The sequence below is a fragment of the Maylandia zebra genome, linkage group LG2, assembly GCF_041146795.1.
Source record: "Maylandia zebra isolate NMK-2024a linkage group LG2, Mzebra_GT3a, whole genome shotgun sequence".
Classification (NCBI taxonomy): Eukaryota; Metazoa; Chordata; class Actinopteri; order Cichliformes; family Cichlidae; genus Maylandia; species Maylandia zebra.
The window spans coordinates 6,836,376-6,859,585 of record NC_135168.1 but is presented as its reverse complement, the minus strand read 5'-3'; the positions used below and the strand labels follow the sequence as shown (position 1 = coordinate 6,859,585).

The 23,210-nt window shown below is 37.5% G+C and overlaps 1 protein-coding gene and 1 long non-coding RNA gene across 2 annotated transcripts in view; one reads left to right on the top strand and one right to left on the bottom strand.

Annotated features, from left to right (window-relative positions):
* The window catches only part of LOC143420631 (protein NLRC3-like), a 238,078-nt gene extending 221,223 nt beyond the window's left edge, over positions 1-16,855 (bottom strand). Inside the window, exon 1 of the mRNA XM_076888782.1 lies at positions 16,790-16,855. Coding sequence (XP_076744897.1) covers positions 16,790-16,792 — 3 coding nt within the window. The 5' untranslated portion in view covers positions 16,793-16,855. The remainder of the gene's footprint in view (positions 1-16,789) is intronic.
* The window catches only part of LOC112432149 (uncharacterized), a 499,305-nt gene that overhangs the window by 367,809 nt on the left and 108,286 nt on the right, over positions 1-23,210 (top strand). The window lies entirely within an intron of this gene.

Below are 23,210 nucleotides of genomic sequence, written 5' to 3'. Positions count from 1 at the left end.
AGTTATTAGATTATTAGATTAAATAAAGCTTTATTAATCAATCCGGTGGGTTCCTCCGGGATTTTCACACAGCTCAATAAACGTTAAACGGTCGAGAATTTACGCCAGTGTCCTGTTATATTTTAAATAGCAAGGAGCAGACGGCCGAGTTTATTAAACTCCAGCGAGACAGCGGTGACGCAAATCTGAAGGCTAGACCGTCCAGTTTCACAGCCTTCTCGGTCCACGTAGACCGCGAAGGCTGGGTCCTCCGAAAGATGCAGCCGACGTTTTGGGACACAGCTAATGGCGGTAAAATGGCTCCTTTGAAGTTGCCGACCCTGCTGCTTCAGCAGCTAATCAGTGGTTCTAAAATGACGGCTCATTACCTTACAACCGAAAGAATGAGGCCGTTTTTAACTGACTGATTTGTGAAGAGAATTAACTTCAGCTTCCCTAACAGACTCAGAAACACTAACACACCGAATGAACCAAATACAACACAATAACTGTAATAAACAATCAAATGAACCATATTAATTTCACACTGGGCCTATAGCAGCTAGGCTAGGCGTTAGCACTTAGTGCTAGCATACCAAACACTCCTTTTAAATAGTAAAATTACAACGTTTCACTAAAAAAGCAGCCATTGTGTTACTTTAACATGACTTATACTTCGACTGGCTTCATAAGTCACTAACAACAACTGGGTAAATCCCTCATACAGCTTATAGACATTTCATTTCAGAAAAGAGAGACAGAGAAGCAGCGCTTACCGGTGGGGATCGAGCTGAGAGTGGACGGAGATTCAGGAGTCAGGCAGAGACGTTAAAAAAAGAGGCATTCACGGGTAGTGGGAAACTCCGCAATTACACAAAATTGGCATGGAAAACGTGAAAAATATATGTAAATTTAAATATTATTATACTAGATTTTTTTGCAACAAAAAGCAACTAGCAGAAATTTAATTCTATAAGTTTAATAAATGTTTAAAACAGGATTCTTTGAATTTGAAATAATGGTTAAAAGACATAAATAAACACAAGGTCATTATGTTAAAATGTACTTTATTATGATAGATTTATTTAACTGACTGCAGTAATAAGAACAGTCTTCTGCTGAACACCAACACCAAGGAGCTGGTGTTGGTGATCGCCTAAGCATCCTCACAGTAGGAGCTGCAGAGGTTCATCTCACTCCACTGCAGGACTCAAGAGGTTCAGGAGGTCCCTTAACCACACTGCTATGAGACTTTTTAACAGGGACTCCTGATATGTTCATTGCACATTTGTTTCTTTTATTCTACTACATATTGGTTGTAATCATGAATTCTGAATTGCTTTAAAGCTGAAGCTGTCTGCTAAAACTAGCTGAAAAAGCTGAAAAGTTGCAGAAATTGTAAAAACTTTGCAGAAGCAAAGGAACTTTGCTAAAATGGAATAACTTAGCAGAACTGCAATATCTTAGAGGAAACATAATACTTGGCAGAAATACAATAGCATAGCAGAATTTAGCAGAAATATTGTAACTTACCAGAAACATGATAACTTCTCAAAAATACAAGAATTTAGGAGAAATAGTATAAGATAACAGAAAGAATATATTTAGCCAAAAATACTTAAACATTACAGAAACACTATGATTTAGAAAAATAGTACAACAGAGCAGAAATATTGTGATTTACCAGAGACACTGTGATGAACTATGAATATTGTAATTTTAAATTAAGACTATGTTTTAGCACAAATATTATAATTTGGCAGAAATACTATAATTTAGCAGAAATACTATAATTAATCAGAAATACTACATTTAGCAGAAATACTATATTAAGCACAAATCCTATGAAAAGCAGAAATAGTATGATTAAGCATAAATACTACATTTAGCAGAAATACTATATTAAGCACAAATCTTATAAAAAGCAGAAATACTATATTAAGCACAAATCCTATAAAAGCAGAAATACTATATTAAGCACAAATCTTATAAAATAGCAGAAATAGTATGACTTAGCACAATAGTAATAAGTTAAACAGAAAAATTGGAAAAGCAAAATGGACAGCTGAAAAAATGCTGAACATGCTGAGGGTCCCTCAAATATACTTGTTAAATGAAAAAAAAATCAGCAAAAAAATATATAACAGCCACACAATCACAAATATGTACACATAAGGCACACACACAAGATCCAATTCAGTCAACCAGTCTAAATATATTGAATTTGAATCTTACAATGAGATCATCCCATTAAAAGGCTTTCTCTCTCTCTCTCTCTCTCTCTCTCTCTCTCTCTCTCTGTCACACACACACACACACACACACACACACACACACACACACACACACACACACACACACACACACACAGGGAGAGAGGACTAAGTTTCTAGGTCAGCCTGGGAACTGCTGAATTTGAATCCACCAATCAGAGAGCCTGTGCACTTTTCCCCACCAAAACAGGTGCATCTGTTTACACACGCAGCAGCACAGAGAGACACAGGATTTTTGCAGTCTATTTCTCATAGTGACGACTCCCTCAAACAAATGACCGTAATTTCCTAACCGTAGGGGCTAGAACGGTCATTCTTACACCGTTTTGTTCAGAAGAGGTGGGGGAATCTTCAAGTGTTGACAATTTAATATTAAAATATGAATTTTTAGAGATATATGACATGGATGACTTGTTGACTTAGAAGCCACGAATTCCCCAATATGCAAATTTGAATGCCTGAGACCACATATGTGATTGGCTGGCTGGGAAGCCGTGCAGGCCCTGATTTGTGGATTTGAATTCCTCAGCCCTCAGATATGATTGGCTGGCTTAGAAGCCATGAAGTCCCCAATATGCAAATTTGAATGCCTCAGGACACATATATGATTGGCTGGGAAACCGTGCAGGACCTGATTTGAAAATTTGAATGTCTAAGTCCTCACAGAGGATTGGCTGCCTGGGGACCAGGCAGAAATATATAGAAATACTATGATTAAGCATAAATACTACATTTAGTAGAAATACTATGTTTTAGCACAAATCCTATAAAAAGCAGAAATACTATAATTTAGCAGAAATACTATATTAAGCACAAATCATATAAAAAGCAGAAATACTATATTAAGCACAAATCCTATAAAAAGCAGAAATACTATATTAAGCACAAATTCTATAAAAAGCAGAAATACTATATTAAGCACAAATTCTATAAAAAGCAGAAATACTATATTAAGCACAAATCCTATTAAAAGCAGAAATACTATATTAAGCACAAATCTTATAAAATAGCAGAAACAGTATGATTTAGCACAATAGTAATAAGTTAAACAGAAAAATTGGAAAAGCAAAATGGACAGCTGAAAAAATGCTGAACATGCTGAGGGTCCCTCAAATATACTTGTTAAATGAAAAAATCAGCAAAAAAATGCACAGGGAGAGAGAAGTAAGTTTCTAGGTCAGCCTGGGAGCTGCTGAATTTGAATCCACCAATCAGAGAGCCTGTGTACTTTTTCCCGCCAAAACATGTGCCTCTTTTTACACACGCAGCACAGAGAGGCACAGGATTATTGCAGCCTATTTCTCATAGTGAGGACTCCCCTCAAACAAATGACCATAATTTCCTAACCATAGGGGCTAGAGCGGTCATTCTTACACCGTTTTGTTCAGAAGAGATGGGGGAATCTTCAAGTGTTGACAATTTATCATTAAAATATGAATTTTTAGAGATATATGACATGGATGACTTGTTGACTTAGAAGCCACGAATTCCCCAATATGCAAATTTGAATACCTGGAGCCCACATACATGATTGGCTGGCTGGGAAGCTGTGCAGGCCCTGATTTGTGGATTTGAATTCCTCAGCCCTCAGATATGATTGGCTGGCTTAGAAGCCATGAAGGCCCCAATATGCAAATTTGAATGCCTCAGGACACATATATGATTGGCTGGGAAACCATGCAGGCCCTGATTTGAAAATTTGAATGTCTAAGTCCTCACAGAGGATTGGCTGCCTGGGGACCTGGCAGAAATATATAGAAATACTATGATTAAGCATAAATACTACATTTAGTAGAAATACTATGTTTTAGCACAAATACTATAAAAAGCAGAAATACTATAATTTAGCAGAAATACTATATTAAGCACAAATCCTATAAAAAGCAGAAATACTATATTAGGTACAAATCCTATAAAAAGCAGAAATACTATATTAGGCACAAATAGTATAAAAAGCAGAAATACTATAATTTAACAGAAATACTATGTTTGGCACAAATCCTATAAAAATAATAAATACTATAATTTAGCAGAAATACTATATTAGGCACAAATCTTATGAAAAGCAGAAATAGTATCATTTAGCAGAATAGTAATAACTTACAAAATTACAAATATGAAGGCATATTGAAACACAAATGCACAGAGGGACACACAAACACAGGCTCTAATCCAGTCAACCAGTCTAACTATATTCAATTTAAATCCTACAATGACATGCTGCCAAATAAGGGCAGGGTCCTCTCTCTCCCACTAAACACACACACACACACACACACACACACACACACACACACACACACAGACACAGAGGGAGAGAGCTGCCGAATTTAAATCCACCAATCAGAGTGGCTGTTTACGTTTTCCCGCCAAAACAGGTGCATCTTTTTACACACGCAGGACAGAGAGGCACAGGATTATTGCAGCCTATTTCTCATAGTGAGGACTTCCCTCAAACAAATGACCATAATTTCCTAACCGTAGGGGCTAGAGCGGTCATTCTTACACCGTTTTGTTCAGAAGAGATGGGGGAATCTTCCAGTGTTAACAATTTATCATTAAAATATGAATTATTAAAGATATTAGACTTCTAATGCACCATAACTGAGCAGAGCGAAGCAAAAACTGCCTTGACTTGCCCTCAAACAACGCTTTCTAACTCTAAATCTATTTGGAGTATCGATATCATTCTTTCACCGTAAGAGACAGCAGGCTTTGGTGAACAGTCAGAGAAATTTTCAGGTCTCTGTGGAAATCCAACAAAAAGTTATGACGAGAGAAAAAAGTGGTTCATTTCCAGAGTTTGAAATCTGAAGAAATCTGAGCGAAGGACAAATTTCCTACCCTCAAACAAGTCCAACTCATTTCAGAACGGTAATAGGTGAGAAAGAAATTCTTGAATTGTGAGCGTCAGGAGTGTCTGAAGATATACCGGGACAAGCCTCATGTCTTAACTTTGCTTCGTTAAGGAGATATGACGATTCGAATATGCCTCTCATTACAGAAATGCAGCGATGATTTTGAACAAGCTCTCCATTCACTTTATATGGAGAGTTTTCTGACATTGTGTTAGTCTGAGGAGATTTGCAAAAATTCTATAAATCCCACAACAATGATAGTGACATTTTCTGAAAGCCAGCAAAAATACCTACGTTTTGATGTATAATTTGTGGAAGTTGAGTGAAAATTGAGCAAGTAGCAAGAAGTTGTTCGGACATGAAGTGAAAATTGCAAAACCTTCAGTGACACACTGGAAGCCAAGAGCATAGCAACCATAACAACGCATGTATTTTGTGAAAAATCACAATTTTGCAACTCAAAACTTTAAGAGGCATAAAAGTAAAACGGTAAAAGATTTGAAAAAGCTGAATCATACATGAATAGCCCAATAATTTGTGAACATTTTAAAGTTTGAATGGTTTTTCTAGGCGAAAGTATGAGGAAGTAGTTAAGTTTCAAAAACAAGCAAAATTTAGCAGAATTGCAGAAGTTTTCCATTCATTTCAATGGGACAAATTAAAGGAAAAAAGCTTAATATTTTAAAAAGTATAATAGCAAAAAATAGCAAAAATCATAGCGCAAATTAGCAGAAATAGCAGAATAGTTTAAAGTTTGAACGGTGAAAATAGCACAAAAATTGTGGAAGTAGTTAAAGGACGAAAAATGAGCAACTTGAAGAATAATAATAATAATAAAGAACTAGAAAAATTTGCATTTCCTGCGAAAATGCAGTGTGGATGCTTAAAGCTGAAGCTGTATGCAAAAAGTAGCTGAAAAAGCTGAAAAGTTGCAGAAATTGTAAAAACTTTGCAGAAGCAAAAGAAGTTTGCTAAAATGGAATAACTTAGCAGAACTGCAATATCTTAGAGGAAACATAATACTTGGCAGAAATACAATACCATAGCAGAATTTAGCAGAAATATTGTAACTTACCAGAAACATGATAACTTCTCAAAAATACAAGAATTTAGGAGAAATAGTATAAGATAACAGAAAGAATATATTTAGCCAAAAATACTTAAACATTACAGAAACACTATGATTTAGAAAAATAGTACAACATAGCAGAAATATTGTGATTTACCAGAGACACTGTGATGAACTATGAATATTGTAATTTTAAATTGAGACTATGTTTTAGCACAAATATTATAATTTGGCAGAAATACTATAATTTAGCAGAAATACTATATTAAGCACAAATCCTATAAAAAGCAGAAATGGTATGATTAAGCACAAATACTACATTTAGTAGAAATACTTTGTTTTAGCACAAATCCCATACAAAGCAGAAATACTGTACTATGATTTAGTAGAAAAACTATAATTAATCAGAAATACTAAATTTAGCAGAAATACTATATTAAGCACAAATACTATGAAAAGCAGAAATAGTATATTAAGCACAAATCTTATAAAATAGCAGAAATGCTATGATTTAGCACAATAGTAATAAGTTAAACAGAAAAATTGGAAAAGCAAAATGGACAGCTGAAAAAATGCTGAACATGCTGAGGGTCCCTCAAATATACTTGTTAAATGACAAAAATCTGCAAAAAAATTTATTACAGCCACACAATCACAAATATGTACACATGAGGAAACACACATGCACATAGAGACCCACACACAAGATCCAATTCAGTCAACCAGTCTAAATATATTGAATTTAAATCTTAGAATGAGATCATCCCATTAAAAGCCTCTCTCTCTCTCTCTCTCTCTCTCTCTCTCTCTCTGTCACAGACACACACACACACACACACACACACACACACAGGGAGAGAGGACTAAGTTTCTAGGTCAGCCTGGGAAATGCTGAATTTGAATCCACCAATCAGAGAGGCTGTGCACTTTTCCCCACCAAAACAGGTGCATCTGTTTACACACGCAGCAGCACAGAGAGACACAGGATTTTTGCAGTCTATTTCTCATAGTGACGACTCCCTCAAACAAATGACCGTAATTTCCTAACCGTAGGGGCTAGAACGGTCATTCTTACACCGTTTTGTTCAGAAGAGGTGGGGGAATCTTCAAGTGTTGACAATTTAATATTAAAATATGAATTTTTAGAGATATATGACATGGATGACTTGTTGACTTAGAAGCCACGAATTCCCCAATATGCAAATTTGAATGCCTGAGACCACATATGTGATTGGCTGGCTGGGAAGCCGTGCAGGCCCTGATTTGTGGATTTGAATTCCTCAGCCCTCAGATATGATTGGCTGGCTTAGAAGCCATGAAGTCCCCAATATGCAAATTTGAATGCCTCAGGACACATATATGATTGGCTGGGAAACCGTGCAGGACCTGATTTGAAAATTTGAATGTCTAAGTCCTCACAGAGGATTGGCTGCCTGGGGACCAGGCAGAAATATATAGAAATACTATGATTAAGCATAAATACTACATTTAGTAGAAATACTATGTTTTAGCACAAATCCTATAAAAAGCAGAAATACTATAATTTAGCAGAAATACTATATTAAGCACAAATCATATAAAAAGCAGAAATACTATATTAAGCACAAATCCTATAAAAAGCAGAAATACTATATTAAGCACAAATCCTATAAAAAGCAGAAATACTATATTAAGCACAAATTCTATAAAAAGCAGAAATACTATATTAAGCACAAATCCTATTAAAAGCAGAAATACTATATTAAGCACAAATCTTATAAAATAGCAGAAACAGTATGATTTAGCACAATAGTAATAAGTTAAACAGAAAAATTGGAAAAGCAAAATGGACAGCTGAAAAAATGCTGAACATGCTGAGGGTCCCTCAAATATACTTGTTAAATGAAAAAATCAGCAAAAAAATGCACAGGGAGAGAGAAGTGAGTTTCTAGGTCAGCCTGGGAGCTGCCGAATTTGAATCCACCAATCAGAGAGCCTGTGTACTTTTTCCCGCCAAAACATGTGCCTCTTTTTACACACGCAGCACAGAGAGGCACAGGATTATTGCAGCCTATTTCTCATAGTGAGGACTCCCCTCAAACAAATGACCATAATTTCCTAACCATAGGGGCTAGAGCGGTCATTCTTACACCGTTTTGTTCAGAAGAGATGGGGGAATCTTCAAGTGTTGACAATTTATCATTAAAATATGAATTTTTAGAGATATATGACATGGATGACTTGTTGACTTAGAAGCCACGAATTCCCCAATATGCAAATTTGAATACCTGGAGCCCACATACATGATTGGCTGGCTGGGAAGCTGTGCAGGCCCTGATTTGTGGATTTGAATTCCTCAGCCCTCAGATATGATTGGCTGGCTTAGAAGCCATGAAGGCCCCAATATGCAAATTTGAATGCCTCAGGACACATATATGATTGGCTGGGAAACCGTGCAGGCCCTGATTTGAAAATTTGAATGTCTAAGTCCTCACAGAGGATTGGCTGCCTGGGGACCTGGCAGAAATATATAGAAATACTATGATTAAGCATAAATACTACATTTAGTAGAAATACTATGTTTTAGCACAAATACTATAAAAAGCAGAAATACTATAATTTAGCAGAAATACTATATTAAGCACAAATCCTATAAAAAGCAGAAATACTATATTAGGTACAAATCCTATAAAAAGCAGAAATACTATATTAGGCACAAATAGTATAAAAAGCAGAAATACTATAATTTAACAGAAATACTATGTTTGGCACAAATCCTATAAAAATAATAAATACTATAATTTAGCAGAAATACTATATTAGGCACAAATCTTATGAAAAGCAGAAATAGTATCATTTAGCAGAATAGTAATAACTTACAAAATTACAAATATGAAGGCATATTGAAACACAAATGCACAGAGGGACACACAAACACAGGCTCTAATCCAGTCAACCAGTCTAACTATATTCAATTTAAATCCTACAATGACATGCTGCCAAATAAGGGCAGGGTCCTCTCTCTCCCACTAAACACACACACACACACACACACACACACACACACACACACACACACACACACACACAGACAGACACAGAGGGAGAGAGCTGCCGAATTTAAATCCACCAATCAGAGTGGCTGTTTACGTTTTCCCGCCAAAACAGGTGCATCTTTTTACACACGCAGGACAGAGAGGCACAGGATTATTGCAGCCTATTTCTCATAGTGAGGACTTCCCTCAAACAAATGACCATAATTTCCTAACCGTAGGGGCTAGAGCGGTCATTCTTACACCGTTTTGTTCAGAAGAGATGGGGGAATCTTCCAGTGTTAACAATTTATCATTAAAATATGAATTATTAAAGATATTAGACTTCTAATGCACCATAACTGAGCAGAGCGAAGCAAAAACTGCCTTGACTTGCCCTCAAACAACGCTTTCTAACTCTAAATCTATTTGGAGTATCGATATCATTCTTTCACCGTAAGAGACAGCAGGCTTTGGTGAACAGTCAGAGAAATTTTCAGGTCTCTGTGGAAATCCAACAAAAAGTTATGACGAGAGAAAAAAGTGGTTCATTTCCACAGTTTGAAATCTGAAGAAATCTGAGCGAAGGACAAATTTCCTACCCTCAAACAAGTCCAACTCATTTCAGAACGGTAATAGGTGAGAAAGAAATTCTTGAATTGTGAGCGTCAGGAGTGTCTGAAGATATACCGGGACAAGCCTCATGTCTTAACTTTGCTTCGTTAAGGAGATATGACGATTCGAATATGCCTCTCATTACAGAAATGCAGCGATGATTTTGAACAAGCTCTCCATTCACTTTATATGGAGAGTTTTCTGACATTGTGTTAGTCTGAGGAGATTTGCAAAAATTCTATAAATCCCACAACAATGATAGTGACATTTTCTGAAAGCCAGCAAAAATACCTACGTTTTGATGTATAATTTGTGGAAGTTGAGTGAAAATTGAGCAAGTAGCAAGAAGTTGTTCGGACATGAAGTGAAAATTGCAAAACCTTCAGTGACACACTGGAAGCCAAGAGCATAGCAACCATAACAACGCATGTATTTTGTGAAAAATCACAATTTTGCAACTCAAAACTTTAAGAGGCATAAAAGTAAAACGGTAAAAGATTTGAAAAAGCTGAATCATACATGAATAGCCCAATAATTTGTGAACATTTTAAAGTTTGAATGGTTTTTCTAGGCGAAAGTATGAGGAAGTAGTTAAGTTTCGAAAACAAGCAAAATTTAGCAGAATTGCAGAAGTTTTCCATTCATTTCAATGGGACAAATTAAAGGAAAAAAGCTTAATATTTTAAAAAGTATAATAGCAGAAAATACCAAAAGTCATAGCACACATTAGCAGAAATAGCAGAATAGTTTAAAATTTGAACGGTGAAAATAGCACAAAAATTGTGGAAGTAGTTAGCGGACGAAAAACGAGCAACTTGAAGAATAATAATAAAGAATAAAGAGAAACAGGAACTCAATAGTGTGGATGCTTAAAGCATCCACACAACTAGAAAAATTTGCATTTCCTGCGAAAATGCAGTGTGGATGCTTAAAGCTGAAGCTGTATGCAAAAAGTAGCTGAAAAAGCTGAAAAGTTGCAGAAAGTGTAAAAACTTTGCAGAAGCAAAAGAAGTTTGCTAAAATGGAATAACTTAGCAGAACTGCAATATCTTAGAGGAAACATAATACTTGGCAGAAATACAATAGCATAGCAGAATTTAGCAGAAATATTGTAACTTACCAGAAACATGATAACTTCTCAAAAATACAAGAATTTAGGAGAAATAGTATAAGATAACAGAAAGAATATATTTAGCCAAAAATACTTAAACATTACAGAAACACTATGATTTAGAAAAATAGTACAACAGAGCAGAAATATTGTGATTTACCAGAGACACTGTGATGAACTATGAATATTGTAATTTTAAATTAAGACTATGTTTTAGCACAAATATTATAATTTGGCAGAAATACTATAATTTAGCAGAAATACTATATTAAGCACAAATCCTATAAAAAGCAGAAATGGTATGATTAAGCATAAATACTACATTTAGTAGAAATACTTTGTTTTAGCACAAATCCCATAAAAAGCAGAAATACTGTACTATGATTTAGTAGAAAGACTATAATTAATCAGAAATACTAAATTTAGCAGAAATACTATATTAAGCACAAATCCTATGAAAAGCAGAAATAGTATGATTAAGCATAAATACTACATTTAGCAGAAATACTATATTAAGCACAAATCTTATAAAAAGCAGAAATACTATATTAAGCACAAATCCTATAAAAGCAGAAATAGTATATTAAGCACAAATCTTATAAAATAGCAGAAATAGTGTGATTTAGCACAATAGTAATAAGTTAAACAGAAAAATTGGAAAAGCAAAATGGACAGCTGAAAAAATGCTGAACATGCTGAGGTTCCCTCAAATATACTTGTTAAATGACAAAAATCAGCAAAAAAATTTATGACTGCCACACAATTACAAATATGTACACATGAGGAAACACACATGCACAGAGAGACACACACACAAGATCCAATTCAGTCAACCAGTCTAAATATATTGAATTTGAATCTTACAATGGGATCATCCCATTAAAGGCTTTCTCTCTCTCTCTGTCACACACACACACACACACACACACACACACACACACACACACACACACACACACACACACACACAGGGAGAGAGAAGTAAGTTTCTAGGTCAGCCTGGGAGCTGGTGAATTTGAATCCACCAATCAGAGAGGCTGTGCACTTTTCCCCACCAAAACAGGTGCATCTGTTTACACACGCAGCAGCACAGAGAGGCACAGGATTTTTGCAGTCTATTTCTCATAGTGACGACTCCCCTCAAACAAATGACCGTAATTTCCTAACCGTAGGGGCTAGAACGGTCATTCTTACACCGTTTTGTTCAGAAGAGATGGGGGAATCTTCAAGTGTTGACAATTTAATATTAAAATATGAATTTTTAGAGATATATGACATGGATGACTTGTTGACTTAGAAGCCACGAATTCCCCAATATGCAAATTTGAATGCCTGAGACCACATATGTGATTGGCTGGCTGGGAAGCCGTGCAGGCCCTGATTTGTGGATTTGAATTCCTCAGCCCTCAGATATGATTGGCTGGCTTAGAAGCCACGAAGGCCCCAATATGCAAATTTGAATGCCTCAGGACACTTATTTGATTGGCTGGGAAACTGTGCAGGCCCTGATTTGAAAATTTGAATGTCTCAGTCCTCACAGAGGATTGGCTGCCTGGGGACCTGGCAGAAATATATAGAAATACTATTATTAAGCATAAATACTACATTTAGTAGAAATACTATGTTTTAGCACAAATACTATAAAAAGAAGAAAAACTATAATTTAGCAGAAATACTATATTAAGCACAAATCCTATAAAAAGCAGAAATACTATAATTTAGAACAAATAGTATAAAAAGCAGAAATACTATAATTTAGCAGAAATACTATGTTAGGCACAAATCCTATAAAAAGCAGAAATCCTATAATTTAGCAGAAATACTATGTTAGGCATAAATCCTTTGAAAAGCAGAAATAGTATGATTTAGCAGAAATACTGTATTTAGCACAAGTACCGAAAAGTACCAGAAATACTATGATTAAGCAGAATAGTAATAACTTATTGAAACACAAATGCACAGAGGGACACACAAACACAGGCTCTAATCCAGTCAACCAGTCTAACTATGTTCAATTTAAATCCTACAATGACATGCTGCCAAATAAGGGCAGGGTCCTCTCTCTCCCACTAAACACACACACACACACACACACAGGGAGAGAGGACTAAGTTTCTAGGTCAGCCTGGGAGCTGCTGAATTTGAATCCACCAATCAGAGAGGCTGTTTACGTTTTCCCGCCAAAACAGGTGCATCTTTTTACACACCCAGCACAGAGACATAGAGCTGCTTCTTTCAGTTTATTTCACATAGTGAGGATTCCCCTCAAACAAATGACCATAATTTCCTAACTATAGGGGCTAGAGCGGTCATTCTTACACCGTTTTGTTCAGAAGAGATGGGGGAATCTTCAAGTGTTGACAATTTATCATTAAAATATGAATTTTTAGAGATATATGACATGGATGACTTGTTGACTTAGAAGCCACGAATTCCCCAATATGCAAATTTGAATGTCTGAGACCACATATGTGATTGGCTGGCTGGGAAGCCGTGCAGGCCCTGATTTGTGGATTTGAATTCCTCAGCCCTCAGATATGATTGGCTGGCTTAGAAGCCACGAAGGCCCCAATATGCAAATTTGAATGCCTCAGGACACTTATTTGATTGGCTGGGAAACTGTGCAGGCCCTGATTTGAAAATTTGAATGTCTCAGTCCTCACAGAGGATTGGCTGCCTGGGGACCTGGCAGAAATATATAGAAATACTATTATTAAGCATAAATACTACATTTAGTAGAAATACTATGTTTTAGCACAAATACTATAAAAAGCAGAAAAACTATAATTTAGCAGAAATACTATGTTAGGCACAAATCCTATAAAAAGCAGAAATACTATAATTTAGCAGAAATACTATATTAGGCATAAATCCTATGAAAAGGAGAAATACTATATTAAGCACAAATCCTATAAAAAGCAGAAATACTATATTAGGTACAAATCCTATAAAAAGCAGAAATACTATATTAGGCACAAATCCTATAAAAAGCAGAAATACTATATTAGGCACAAATAGTATAAAAAGCAGAAATACTATAATTTAGCAGAAATACTATGTTTGGCACAAATCCTATAAAAATAATAAATACTATAATTTAGCAGAAATACTATATTAGGCACAAATCTTATGAAAAGCAGAAATAGTATGATTTAGCAGAATAGTAATAACTTACAAAATTACAAATATGGAGGCATATTGGAACACAAATGCACAGAGGGACACACAAACACAGGCTCTAATCCAGTCAACCAGTCTAACTATATTCAATTTAAATCCTACAATGACATGCTGCCAAATAAGGGCAGGGTCCTCTCTCTCCCACTAAACACACACACACACACACACACACACACACACACACACACACACACACACACACACAGAGGGAGAGAGCTGCCGAATTTAAATCCACCAATCAGAGTGGCTGTTTACGTTTTCCCGCCAAAACAGGTGCATCTTTTTACACACGCAGGACAGAGAGGCACAGGATTATTGCAGCCTATTTCTCATAGTGAGGACTCCCCTCAAACAAATGACCATAATTTCCTAACCGTAGGGGCTAGAGCGGTCATTCTTACACCGTTTTGTTCAGAAGAGATGGGGGAATCTTCCAGTGTTAACAATTTATCATTAAAATATGAATTATTAAAGATATTTGACTTCTAATGCACCATAACTGAGCAGAGCGAAGCAAAAACTGCCTTGACTTGCCCTCAAACAACGCTTTCTAACTCTAAATCTATTTGGAGTATCGATATCATTCTTTCACCGTAAAAGACAGCAGGCTTTGGTGAACAGTCATAGAAATTTTCAGGTCTCTGTGGAAATCCAACAAAAAGTTATGACGAGAGAAAAAAGTGGTTCATTTCCACAGTTTGAAATCTGAAGAAATCTGAGCGACGGACGAATTTCCTACCCTCAAACAAGTCCAACTCATTTCAGAACGGTAATAGGTGAGAAAGAAATTCTTGAATTGTGAGCGTCAGGGGTGTCTGAAGATATTCGGGGACAAGCCTCATGTCTTAAAGTCACTTCGTTAAGGAGATATGACGATTCGAATATGCCTCTCATTACAGAAATCCAGCGATGATTTTGAACAAGCTCTCCATTGACTTTATATGGAGAGTTTTGTGACCTTGTGTTGGTCTGAGGAGATTTGCCAAAATTCTATAAATCCCACAACAATGATAGTGACATTTTCTGAAAGCCAGCAAAAATACCTACGTTTTGATGTATAATTTGTGGAAGTTGAGTGAAAATTGAGCAAGTAGCAAGAAGTTGTTCGGACATGAAGTGAAAATTGCAAAACCTTCAGTGACACACTGGAAGCCAAGAGCATAGCAACCATAACAACGCATGTATTTTGTGAAAAATCACAATTTTGCAACTGAAAACTTTAAGAGGCATAAAAGTAAAACGGTAAAAGATTTGAAAAAGCTGAATCATACATGAATAGCCCAATAATTTGTGAACATTTTAAAGTTTGAATGGTTTTTCTAGGCGAAAGTATGAGGAAGTAGTTAAGTTTCAAAAACAAGCAAAATTTAGCAGAATTGCAGAAGTTTGCAGAAGTTTCCCATTCATTTCAATGGGACAAATTAAAGGAAAAAAGCTTAATATTTTAAAAAGTATAATAGCAGAAAATACCAAAAGTCATAGCACACATTAGCAGAAATAGCAGAATAGTTTAAAATTTGAACGGTGAAAATAGCACAAAAATTGTGGAAGTAGTTAGCGGACGAAAAACGAGCAACTTGAAGAATAATAATAAAGAATAAAGAGAAACAGGAACTCAATAGTGTGGATGCTTAAAGCATCCACACAATAAAGAGAAACAGGAACTCAATAGTGTGGATGCTTAAAGCATCCACACAATAAAGAATAAAGAGAAACAGGAACTCAATAGTGTGGATGCTTAAAGCATCCACACAATAATAATAAAGAATAAAGAGAAACAGGAACTCAATAGTGTGGATGCTTAAAGCATCCACACAATAATAAAGAATAAAGAGAAACAGGAACTCAATAGTGTGGATGCTTAAAGCATCCACACAATAATAAAGAATAAAGAGAAACAGGAACTCAATAGTGTGGATGCTTAAAGCATCCACACAATAAAGAATAAAGAGAAACAGGAACTCAATAGTGTGGATGCTTAAAGCATCCACACAATAATAAAGAATAAAGAGAAACAGGAACTCAATAGTGTGGATGCTTAAAGCATCCACACAATTACTACTGACATGTTATCTCTTCTAACTAAGGTACAGACACTCAAACTTGCTGCTTTCAGTGAGAAGTCAAATGTCTGAATATGAGCTGGAAGCTGCTGAGAGTCCTCCTCCTTCCCGTGGGGTTTACTTTCTCTACTACTTTCACTATAAACACGCCCCTTTCATGCACCTGCAGAGGGCCACCAGCAGATGGAGCTGTCTTAAACAAATCCACTTGGATAGTTAGCTGTAGATGACTTTATCAGTATGATTGTAGGATTTTGAGTTATTCTTTAGATTTATTTAAACTCTTATATTGTGCACAAGTGTTGAGCGACCCATAATTTCTCTGTACTTTTCATAAGAGCAGCCAGACTTTCAGCTAGTTTTTCTTTTTTAAGAGCTCAAAGTTATTGAAGAAACAGTTATTCAGCTTCATCCCCACTGATCTCGACTACAAACTGTTTCACTTTGGTTTCTGTTTAAAGCCTCGATGTTTAAAACGTTTCCCTGTGATCACATTTGCACAGTCTGATTTCAAAGTTTGTTTCTTTTGGTCGTTTAGTCCACAGAGTCCTTGGTGTTCTGAAAGGGACCTATAAATAAATGCATCATTATTAATATTAATAATAAAGTAGTTGTTGTACATGTACAGACCATAAATATGGAGTCCAGCTGTGTTTGATGCTGCTGGGCAGACTGACCACTGGGACCCTCTGAGCTCTGCTGGTCCACTCTGTGGAGGAACCATGAAGGATTAGATCAACACAGGATAAAGATCCAGGAGTTTCTGCTCAAATAACTTCATCTGAATCAAGTCTGTCAAGTTTTAAACTCTCAGATTCTGAAGATATATTTTCTGTTTTCTATGAACTTTCTTTCATCAGTGATGGAAGTGATGATGCTGCAGAAGCTCAGAGGAAACTTTGAGAAAACTGTGATGAACCATCAACTAATGCTCTCAGGAGGCCAAAGGTCCCTGAATGTAACTGTGCAGTAGATTCATCGAGTGTTTGAAACCTGACCACTTCCATATGTTTTCATTCTAACACAAGAAGTCCTTTTCTCATGGCTTTGATTTGAGTTTTCATTTGAGTTTTCCGAGTCTCGTATTTGGAGTCGAGTCTAATCAATGATCTGACAGAAGACCATTAAAAAGGATTTACCAGTGCTGTCAAAATTAACATGTAGGGTTAGGGTTAGGGGTTCATCTGTTATCATGATTAACATGATAAAAACCTTTAACACGACACATCTGGAGCGCAGAACGACTCAAAATCCCTGAAATGTTTCTATCAACGCACTTCGGGCAGCTTGTCCGAGTAGAGTTACCTTTGCACACGTGCAGATGTGCAGCACATCTGTTAGTGACGGCAGCTGAACCAATCAGCTCAATATGGAAGATGACAAACACACACTGACCTCTCGATGGAAAGTTTGAGTATTAAAAAAATAACAAGACGGACCAGCCGACCAACATGAAGGATTCTGCACATCGTGACAGAAGGAATTTTCTTTTCACCGAAGCACTTCCAGCTTAAAATATCACAACAATGCAAAGCACTGATGACACAACTGCCAAGTGGACAAACTGCAGACCTGTTAGTGTTGTTAATAACATAGTTTTGGTTCCTCGTGTCAAAGACTTGAAGAAGAGTGACAGAGAGTGTTAGACTGCTGCAGGATCAGTGCCACCTCCACAGACCTGTGAAGAAAATGATTGTTTGACAGATGGGCTCAGATTCAGGATCAGCTGAGGAGTTTGTGGCTGACAGAATCCTGCAGGTGCAGAGCAGAGCCCATCATTAGCATGCAGGACTGTCCCTGGGGGGGTCGGCTCATTCAGGAGGTTAATCAATGTTTACATGTTCAATAAACATGTTAAGTGTGTAAATTTGCCCTTTTCTCTCGAGTCTGTTTGCTCATGAAATGAACTTTGATTCGTTTACATTAAAAATGATGTTTAATGGTGATTAATCCAAATGAATCCACAGTAACCCTGTGATGAGTCTGATTAAACATTTTCATTAACAGCAGTAATATAGATTATATATTATTATATATTAGTGCACACTTAGCTTTTAGTATATATGTTTGTTACAAAGTTGTATTTACAGCAGAGAAGCTGAGTTAAAGACTGAAAACTATTCAAAGTCTCTTTGAATTGAAGCGTTTAACATTCTTTGTGTTTATTCTGCATTGACTTCATTATATGGTGTAAACGTCTGTTACAGGCTTAAATATAAAGTTGGAAAAATGTAACTGCAGCTATTGATCAAGTAATTGTGATTAATCAGGATTAATGACAGAAGATTGTGTCATTAATTAGTCATTTTTAATCTACTGACAGCACTAGTGTTCACTCTGGTGCCTCCAACTGTTTTACGCCCTTTCAACACCTTCGTGGTCAAAAGTGTACACGCACAAAATCTACAATAAAACCCTCACGCAGCAATAGGACAGACACACAATCCATTTATCTCTGTGTCTCAAACACACACACGTGTATTCAAAGCCTCGATTTGTTCATATTTCATCTGTTGTGTTTTTATCTTCAGCGTTTTCAGTGTTGCTGCATTTACACCAAAAATGTTTCCATTGATGAATCAGATTGATTTGAATGTGTTTCATCCATACAAATCCCTCCCTGGTGGTCACATGACTCTATAACATAACAGGAGTCATGTGACAAGAGTTTCATGCTGTAAAATGTCAAAATGGTTGAATGTGGTGGAGTAAAAATGTGAGATATCAACTACTTTTCTTCAATATGAAATGTTTGCAGGGCCTGACAGGAAGTGGACGGACGCTCTGATCACTTCCTGTTTGCTGAAGTGGGTTTTCAGTTGTTTAGAAACCAAAGGCTTGTTTTAAAAGACAGTTTAAATGGGACTGAGGGAACGACGTGTTTGTAGTTTATATCCAACAACATCAAGCAGTTAAATCAAAGAGTTCATGTTGCTAACAGCTCACCTCTCTGCAGCAGACACAGGCTGGGCTTTAAAATGAATGGGACAACCTTTAGACCGGTCACTCTGTAAGGACACAGAGCTGGGTGGAGGTCCAGGCTGGTTCCTGTGAATAATGATGGAGCAGTGATGTGAGTGCTGAGCTGTGACATGGAGAAGAGTCATGGACAGTTAGAGATGGTCATCTCACCTCTGAGCTTTGGTCTGGCTCTCATGTTCCCCACACAGAGTGCTTTTAGAGGGAGGGACTCCCTCCTCTCTGTCCTCACACTGATCCATGCTGCTCAATTCAGCTCACACACACTTTCTACCTGCAGAGGAAACACAAATCATTCATGTGCACATCAGCTGAAATCCTCCTTTCATCATGTGTGCTGTCCAAATATCAGCTGCTTCTTTCCTGCTTCATCTCAGTGTCAGCTGGATGCAGTCAGACAGCAGTGTGAGGCAGAGGAAGCTGCCATCAGCTGCTCTGCTATCAGTCCACTAGATGGAGCCTGAAGCACACACGATGCATTCACTGACACACACTGATTCACTGTGACTGGAAGCTTCAGTCAGTCCAACACGTGTGAACAACATTTTAAACATTTCAGCTGATCCAGGATTCAAAGAGGATCAGCAGAGTTAAAGCTTCACACTAATTCTTCCTGCTGAGTTTGCAGAGAACTGCACACACACTGATTCACTGCTAATGAGAAGCTTCTTCCATCCAGTAATTCATCATCCATCAGCTCTGCTGCTGCTCTCAGTCCTGGACTCTGATCACACACTAAAAGCAGCTTTTTAACTCGTGTCTGTAAGAACTCTTAGTGTTAGCTTAGTGTTAGCTTAGCGTTAGCTTAGCGTTAGCATGCTGTGTGCTAGCTTAGCGTCAGAGCTCTGCAGGTGTCTCGTGTGTAAATATTAATCACAGTGACAGTAAAGGAGGTAAAGGGCTGTGACGTCATCACGTACGCTGCGTCCTCTGTGGGCTCTGAGTGAACTCAAAGTACAAACTACAAGTACACAAACACGAACGTAGCTCAGAGTGGCGGACACACTCGGCCTCGTTGGTCCAGCTGTGAGTCCGTTACCGTGAACTATGGAGCGGCAGATTTGTGCTGAACTAAGCTGCACACAGCTGATGTTAGCCAGGAAACATTACACACTGACTTTAATGGAGAGACCGGAAATACAAACACACACAGTTTGTTGTGTGAAGAAATCAAACACGAGCTGAACAAACAGTAAAGTTCCTAAAGACAAACTGTTAAAGGAGGAAACGAAGCAAACTTACAGTTTCTTCACACACCAACAACAAGCTCCACTCCACACCTGGACACTAAACACGGACACACAGGTGAGCTGCTTCCTGGAAGGAGGCGGGGCTCCACCTGAAACTCAGCACAGGTGGGAGGGGCTCAGCTCTGTGTGTGCTGATGTGTTAACTTTAAAAATATGCCGTCTGACTGCTCAGACTGAGTCAGAGTAAAGTTCACATGCTGACGTGTGGAGACATGAAACCTTGTTGTAGCTGCAGGTGTGAACACACTGATCCCAGATCAGCTCTGCTGTATTTGTAACATGAACATTTCTGCTGCAAAGCTTCAAATGTTCAGCATGTTTCTCTGTTTCCAGTCTATAGATCCAGTCACACTTTCTACCTTCACCTGTGCAGTAAAGACTGAGAGCAGAGCTGAAAGCAAGCGTCCAATCAGTGAGCAGCATCAACACCTGAGCTTCATTCAGACTCTGTTATTGAAGATGTTGTTGGTACAAAGTTCATCTGCTGCTCACATGAATCCATGAAAGATTTATTTCACTGAATGTTTCTTCAAAGCTCATTTCAACCTGTTGAAGTCATGAATGAAAGTGCAGACTGAGAGTGGATCACATGATGTTTGAGGTGTGTCATGTGACATGTTCAGTATTGTCACACATGTCTAGATTGTCCCTGATATCATAGCTGCTCAAACACTGATGATTATATTTGAAGAATTATTCCTGATGGCAGCAAAGTTTGAATGGAGCTCTCTGTCTGTGCTGATTTGTCGCCCTCTGGAGGTCAAAGCACAAACTGCATGATGTCACTGTAACCACCACAGAGACAGGAAGTGTTTTTATGACTGAAACACTGCAATGATGCTAACGGCTGTCGTTAGGCTCACTGACAGCAGTGCTGATGTGTTCATGTCAAACACTGGCTCAGGTCAGGCTCCTTCATCCTTCTCCAGCGTGAGGCCGCCCTCAGACCCACAGGAGCTCTGACCTTTGACCTCCTGACCCTAACCATTTTAGTCTTGTTGCATCTTTAAATGCAAATCCTGTGAAATGGTCAGGGGCGGCTCTAGAGAAATTTTCTTAGGGTGGCAAAATCAAAGCCTTTTCCCCCCAAACACATATGCAGGTGGTTACATGTGGTTAAAATGATTCAAATGCAGTAAGTATGCACGTTTTTCATATAAATATAGTCTATAACTTAATTATTGTCTGTACCCACATGATTACACACTTTAGTTACATGAAACATGTGAGTTTTGATGTTATGTACTGTACAGCCTGTATATTAAATACATATGTAGCCCAATAAGTATAAACTCCAGAAAGCTACACAACATGGGGCGCTTCATTTACAAACACAAGTCTAACTTAAGTTTCACTGTTTTTGTTAGAAAACTGTCACATTGTTGCAGCTTAAATGACACAAAATGTCAGAAATCTGCACTGTCATGAACAAACATGTAAACCTCATTTTTCATGATTTGTTGGATTCACCCTCTGAGGTCTGAAATACAACCGGACATTTGTGACTCCTTTGAGTTTACGTTTGTATTTCACCCTCAGATTGTTTCATTTTATTTTTTCCTCCTCTTGCTTTGTTTGGTATCTTTTCAGCTCAACTGAATTTAGTTGTTTTTTCACTGACATACTGCATTAGTATTACTATTACTATTAATAGAACTATTACTGATCTGAAATCACACAAAGAACCTAAAATCCTAGCAGTATTTTTTACTGTAAAAAAACCACAGACGTGTTGGGTAAATGTTTATAACTTGAAATGCAAATATAAATTGTACATTTTGTAAACAGATACAACTATTTATCTAAAAATGCAGCCAATACACCTGCTGTTTTTTCATTTTCTACAACCATTTAAAATAGCACTCACCTTCCTTCATTTCCACAGTGTAACAGCCACCCACCTGTGTAAAATCAGAAATTCCCATGGTGTTGTTCAAAATGTGCTCTGGCACAATCATAAGCATCACTTGCTGCTGAAAACAAGAAGAAAGCCGTCCTGCTATGGGCTGAACCATTTGTTAATGTGGAGGGGGGGACACTATGGAATATATCCAGTTCTAGCATTTATATTCACTGCTGACTGTAACTACGCTCAAACTGTTAAACTTATTTTAATAAACAACACTGTCATATGCAAAACTGGGGTGGCACTTGGGGTGGCAAGGGATCATTTTAGGGTGGCACTTGCCACCCCATGCCACCCTTCTAGATCCGCCCCTGCTGATGAAGCCAACAGGTTCACTTCATGTGCAAAAAGCAGATATGAGTTTCTGAGGCCACAGTCTTCTGTGGCAGAAGGGGAATCAGGGGAAGCCCTGGAGGAGTCCACCACCCACCAGAAACAGGTCTGAGCTCTCACTGCAGTTGTAAAGGGGCTACACAGCCCACATGAGGCTGAGGGATGCAGCCTTCTGTCAGACTGTCACTAACACAGAGAAACACCCGTGTACACTCATGGGCACATACACCAATCAACCTAACCCCACTAACTGCTCGTCTTTGGACTGTGGGAGCCAGAGAACCCAGAGAGGACCCAGACATGGGGAGAGCATGCAAACAGCTTAGATGTTGGATTTGAACCCAGAACCTTCTTGCTGTCAGGAAACAGTGCCAACCACTTTTCCACTGTGCTGCCTGTTTGACTCTGATACACCCATTTTTGAGCTCTTAAAAACAGCCCTCCACACAACAGAGACAAACCATAAAGGACTTTGTGGCTTGTAGCAACCAAGGAAAGTTTAAGGTGCAAAATAAAGAGGTTGAAAGGAAAGTAATAAAGGAAACATGTAATTATAACAGTAATGTTGGCTGTGTATCACGTG